Source organism: Hibiscus syriacus, unplaced genomic scaffold (genome assembly GCF_006381635.1).
Source record: "Hibiscus syriacus cultivar Baekdansim isolate YM2019G1 unplaced genomic scaffold, ASM638163v2 tig00111013_pilon, whole genome shotgun sequence".
Classification (NCBI taxonomy): domain Eukaryota; kingdom Viridiplantae; phylum Streptophyta; class Magnoliopsida; order Malvales; family Malvaceae; genus Hibiscus; species Hibiscus syriacus.
This window is the reverse complement of record NW_024062953.1, coordinates 1,305,631-1,312,261: the sequence shown is the minus strand read 5'-3', so window position 1 is coordinate 1,312,261 and position 6,631 is coordinate 1,305,631. Positions and strand designations below refer to the sequence as shown.

The following is a 6,631-nucleotide window of genomic DNA, read 5'->3' as shown; positions in this document are numbered from 1 at the left end:
TAGAGGAAAAACACGTAGAAAAATGAGTTAAACAACATACACATACATACACAGAGATATATATATACACATATATAGACACATAAGAATTCAAATATGTTTGTTGGAAAATTGAAAATAATAGTTGAAGGGTCGTTATAATTACATTACGTCCTGTCGAGATTGGATAGGCAAAAAACTGTCTCACCCAATTGTCATATATCGATCAACTTAATTACGTTTTAATATATATTATTACTAAGTTCTTGACCGTTATGGTGTCACAAGTTAATTGAGTGTCAACTTAATTGAAAAATTATAAAGATGTCTACTGACTAATGTTTTCAGAGTTTGTGGCATTTGCTCCTAATAATATCGTTTCTAAAATTTGAATATATTTTTCTCTCAAAGTGCAATATATGTTATTTTAACTTAATTGGTCAAATCAATTTATTATTCTATTCGAATTAATCCACAACAAAGATGATATGAACCAAATAAGTTAAATTTCAAATTCGAACCAATCCAAGACATATAGACCAATCTAACACGTAAACTTCATATTAGTTGTTCATGAATTAGCTTGAAAATAGACAAAATCCTAACCAAGATTTTAATAATAATAATAATAGAAAATTTTTCTAACAGTTTGTTGGTAAAGAAAATTGCATAGGCTTTGATATTATACAGACAATAAAATAATATAGGAATTTTCAACAACCACTCACGGCCGGCCACTTAACCTAATTAATTTATATTATAAAGTTTTTTTCACATTTTTCTTAGACTATAGTTTACTATTGGCTGCCAAGATGAAGTTGGAAATTTCGTCCGACTTTTGGGTACCAAACACTTGTTTTCTAGTAGGCTGGTGTGTCTTAGTCCTAGAAAAATACAACATGTAGGAACGGTTTTACAGATGCATTTGGCTACATTTAGTAGTCGAATAAAATAATAACCGATAATCAGCAGTTTTAGAAGGGATTTATTAAATAGTCTAGGTGATTAGAAGAAATGATGTTATCCCTAAAAGTATTGATTTAAAGCAGTTACATCTGCAGAATGTATTGCGTATTATTAATTAATTAAGAAAATTATGAACATACACTACCTTATAATCGTCATATATTATTCAAAAAAAAATTAATTTATTAACAAATATCACGCTTCCTCTCCCTTCTCTTTAGCCCACCTGTTTGATGATATTGCGTGATACCAAAAATATAAAATATATAAAGAAACCTTTTAGTGCCTCACTATTTTCTGATCACTATCATTAACGATTCTTTATCCAACTCAAAAGACTCTAACCAGTCTACTAACATACACCATATTTTATTCCCTCTTTTTCATTTACTTATTTGCTGTTGTCACGTAACACCAAAAATATAAAATATATAAAAAATTATTCCTCTTCAAAATAAATAAATAAATAAATAATTCAGACGAAGGCATGTTTTTCCTTTCCCTTGTCCTTTCTTTCAATCTAAGGCCGAGGTCTTTGAGTTTTAAAGCTTTAGCCTTCTCTTGTCAGTATTACTTATTTAAATCAGAAGAGGTAAAATGTCATTAATATTCAAAAATATTATTTTTCTATTTTACATCAATATACTCTAACACTTTTAGCTTCCGATTTTTGGTTTCTTTAACAATAGCCGCAAACATATCATATTGAATGACTTGATCGACAGCGTTAACAATACCTCAAACTTAAATTTAACCAAAACAATAATCCTCCTGTCATCTTCCTCCTCGACCACTTACCTAAACCGGTTTGCCTACGACAATAGTGGCTCTTTCACCGGATCCTGCCTCGAGCTGCCATGAATTGAATAACAGAATCACCTGCCGGCTCCAATAAAAAAGTCATATGCATCATCTTCGTTGAAACCTTCTATTTCAGATAAAAGGAAAATTTGGGGCCAAAAGGTTATGTTTTTAAAAAGAAAAGGAAAAAAAGAAATATATATACTGAAAATATAAAAATGAATAAAAAAAAAAATCACATGATAAAGCTGGTAAGTGATGGGGACCAATAGGTTCTTTTTAAAATTCGGGACCAACCATATTTTATTCTCCAAAATGTAGCCACGATGTTCACGCATAACACAAATGGACCGACAACATGAACCATTTGCCAAGGCCTAGTAAGGTCGCAGTCTCCAATGGTAATCCCCAGATATTTTCGTTTTCTTACAGGATTTATGTTTATTTAAAATGATCATCGTATTCGTATCAATATTTCAATTTTCAAGTAAACTATCATGGTTAGAGATTATGTGATTTAAATGTTATTTAGTTCAACTTCAAAATAAAAATTAAATTAAAAAATTAAAAATAAGATATACAATACATGGAGATGATACAATATTATTTCAAGAATTTTAGTGCATATTCAGTTATAAATATATTATATATGTTTACAGCTTTTAGGTTTAGAGTTTATAATGGAACTTATGTGGTAAAAAATAAAAATAACATATACAATACATACAAGTGATAAAATATTGTTTTAAGATTTTTAGTGTATGTACAATTATAAATATATTATATATGTTCAGAGCTTCTAGGTTTAGGGTAGGATTTTGTATGTATTTTGTTGTTGATATAGTGAATTTTTAAGTATAGACTATGGAGGAATTTTGTTTTTTAAAAGTATAGATGTTAAAAAATTATTTTAGGACTTATATCATCTGTTACAATGCATGTGAAACACATTAGGAGAAAATGATTAGTTCCATAAAATATTAAAAAAAATAGAATACATCATAAGGATTTAAAGAAAATTGTATAACGCTCGTCATGTTCTCAGATAAGTTTTAATTATTATATTTTATTAAACTCGTCATTCTCATGATGAATTCCACGTGTACTGTAGTGAATGATATAGATCCTAAATTAATTCTCAAACATCCATGTTTCTTCAAATTTTTCTCCCGATTGAATTATTTGGTTAACGAAATCGTAAAATTTCTCTCATATGTGGGTTTTTTTAAACAATTTTTAACGCAAATTATAAATATTTATTTATTTTCTTCTTATTGTTTCATGATCAATTATTCACCATTATGAATAACAACGATAAGGTTTAAGTCAAACAATAACTTAAACATTAAATGTTTAATAATATAATTTATCTTTATATATTAAATTTAAATTATTTATCCGGTAATATAAACGTGTTAAAAATTTAAACATATTCAATGATAATTAAAAAATATTAAAATTCAAAATTTGAATCATAACTGTGTACTAAAATATTAATTTATCACTTTATTAACTTATAATTTAATAAGTTTTGTTTAAGATTAACATTAGATCTCAAATTTACTAACTTTTTTCTTTATAAACATCAGTGTTGAGTGTAATAATAAAATGTATTATACACTTACAAAAGATTAAATTTAAATCTTAAAACTGATTTTATAAGAAATTATAAGCACAAACTCTTAACATATTCCGAACAATTGTTTACAACTAAAAACATTACAGAATTATTGCCTTATTACCTAACCCAATATTCAAAATAGATAATTAATTTCTTAAACCTCATGATTAAGTCCTAATTTCTTCATTTGACAGAGACGAAAAACAATTTTTAGATCGAGAAAACGACGTCGTAGGCGATGACCCATTCTCCTTACTCGGCGATTCCAGGGTCCTCCGAAGTAAATGTATCATCACGGAGATCAATTCCTCGGCAGGATTCGCCCGCGGACTCGACGATTTGAACCGCTCGCAAAATTTTGCGTGCCGATCCATTGCTTCGTGAGTCGTAATATCCTCCTCCGATTTTACCGTCTCGTCGTTGACGGCCTCCGAGCAAAGCCCGCAAACCCACCGCCCTTCGAATTTTTCTCTCACGCTAGCAATGTAAGCCGGCGTGCACTCCTCGGTTAACCCGCAAAAATCGCACTTTACGAACTCAACTTCGATTTGGCTGTTGCTTCTGTGATTCAGGGCCGCCATTGAAATCCAATTGCAAAAGCTCAAATTCAGCTCAAAATAATAAAAAAAGATGAAAAACCAAACGAAACCCAGATTTTTTTCTTGATTCCGTTTCAGACCCAGATGAAGAATCCGTTTATCTCTCTTTTTCCCACTCCCTTTCCTGGAATTTCACTTGGTTTTCAGCAACGGCCAACGAGCATGAGAGGAAGAACTGTAAACTTCATATACATTTCAGAGCCTAATTGGGCCTAATTGGCTTTCTTTCTTTCTGAGCTTTTCTTCAATTCAAAAAGCAAAATCTAATGGAAAAAGAAGAAGAAAATCCCAAGAATGGAACTCAATTCCATTGATACAAAGAGATTTTCCGGCGGCTTTCGCTGATTGAATTTCCGTGTGAAAGAGAGAATTTAGATTCGTATATATAAAGACACAGAAGGAGAAAGAGATAACGCCCCCAATCATTGGACGATTGAAGGACTTGTAAATCTGTAATTGCTCTCCACGTCACCCTTCTTTTACTAATGTCTAACTATGAACTTCATCCTTCTACTTGATGGAAATTAAACATTCGTCATCCCACTTTAATTAAAGGTAAAATACACAAATGGTTACTAAACTATGTTAAAACAATCTTTTTGGTCATTGAAGTATCAGAAGTTATAAAATGATCATTAACTTTATCTAACTTACAAAATGGTTGTTGTGCTTTATAAAATAGTGATAAATTTTGATAAGCTTATGGACTCTTTTTCTAATAATTTAATAAATTTAATGACTATTTTTAATATTTTGATAAAATTTAATTACCATTTTATAATCATTTAGAAAGTTTAATGACAATCTTAATTGTAAATATTCATTTTCATATGGATCAACTTGAGGACCAAACCTAGTAGACCCATGCCCAAAATCCTAACACTTTTCCCATTATCATCTAACCTATACTTCACCAAAGCTCATCCAAACCTATGGACAACAAAACTTCGAATCCTTGACACAAATCCACTCAATCCTACCTGAAACATCCCTAATAAAGTCATCTTTTCTCCAAACATCTATCAATTGTGTCAATTTTTAAACTTGTGTTGACGTATTACCTCAACGATTAACTATGTTGTTAACATTGCATTGAACTATTAAATTGTTGATAACATTAAGTTTCATATATCATAACTTGATTGAATGTTGAAATGTCATGTCAGAATTGAGTGCCGATTTGAGAATAAAAATTAGGTACCGATTTGAGAAATGTTACCAACTTTATGTACTAATTTGTACAATAATACAAAGTTGAGGAACGATTATCAACATTTGACGCTTTTTTCCACTGATGTCATTCTTTCACAATTTTTTGTCTGCTTCATCAAATCGGATCATGATTTATAGCACGTGGGAAAATCTTAATGGTTATACTTTGGAGACTATGATATTTGTGTAGGAGGGATTTTAGTGATGAAGTTGCGGGCTGTAATGTATTTAGGACAAAAACTGCCAGCTGTGAAGACAATTACCGATCTCAAATGTTGTCTCAGCCGAAAATCGAAAAACGTGCGCCATAAGCGCCTACCGCCAAACCTTTTCTGTTCCCTCCCGTATCTAAACTTTTCCCACGACTTGTCATAAGCGCGTGTCATCTACTAATGTTTGGTTAAAGGCGGCTGCCTTTGTTTTTATAAGGTTTGGTTACGCACGCGAGTGTACTGTCAAACCCTGACTTGCGCTTTGTGCTGGGTATGCAGCTACTTTTTTGTGTTTAGGATCGCCAGTTCGCCACGTCTGCTTTTTAAATATATATTTTGAGATAAGTGTATGTCCCCAATTTTTTACTATCATTTTAAATTGGTCTATAAATTTTAATTTTTTTATATAACTTATTCTAAATTGATTTCTAAACTTTAACATATTTCATATCAATCCTTATATTATCATTTCAAATGCATTTTGTTTAAATTCTCAAAACCTTCAAAAATAATTTATTTTTTTAAGTTACGGGTTTATTTCTCAAGATCTTTAAAAAAGTTAATATATTTAATGATACTTTTATGAAATGATCAAAATAAAATAATATTGGTAGTTTTAGAATTGATATAAAATGTTTTAAAATTTATAAATTAATTTAGAATAATGGTCAGATTTTAAAAATCAATATAGAATGTTTTAAAATTTAGAGACATATATGATAATAGTTTTTAAGTATCCCTTGTGCAATTAACTCATGTATTTTTTATTTGATTTAATTAAAATAAAAACTATGTATCAAATAATAATCTCAAATAATATATTAAAAATATTTTAACACCATCTTCTTACTAATGCAAAATATTTATAAACTCGAGTGTTGTGGATAGAAAAAAATATCTGTTTGAGAATTTTGTTCTCCTTAGCTTGTGTCGACTTTGGATATAATTGGAATGTTACTAAACATTAGGGGTCTTAGATAATAAATTTATTTTTTTGATAACAACATCAATATCTGAACTAATGATCGACTAATATGAATAGAATCCTGTAAATATCCAATATAAGGACAACCATCCTAACTCAGATTTCTCCATTCACAATACCAATTCATAATATCAAAATTCAAACTCTTTAATCTTTACTTAAAGGGGTATAATGTCTTATTCAACTAAAAAATAATTAAAAGTAATATAATCAAGCAAACTCAAGTTGTTTAAACACCGAGACTAGGGGCAGCAGA

At 29.7% G+C, this 6,631-nt stretch overlaps 1 protein-coding gene across 1 annotated transcript; it reads right to left on the bottom strand.

Annotated features, from left to right (window-relative positions):
* Positions 1-3,534: 3,534 nt before the first annotated feature.
* Positions 3,535-3,948, bottom strand: LOC120149979. Its single transcript, XM_039162689.1, has one exon. It carries the CDS (start codon positions 3,946-3,948, stop codon positions 3,535-3,537), a length of 414 nt encoding a protein of 137 aa, XP_039018620.1.
* Positions 3,949-6,631: the final 2,683 nt, after the last annotated feature.

What these genes read in the sequence shown, in the direction of transcription:
- LOC120149979 (XM_039162689.1), bottom strand. Translation starts at nt 3,948, where the DNA reads ATGGCGGCCCTGAATCACAGAAGCAACAGCCAAATCGAAGTTGAGTTC.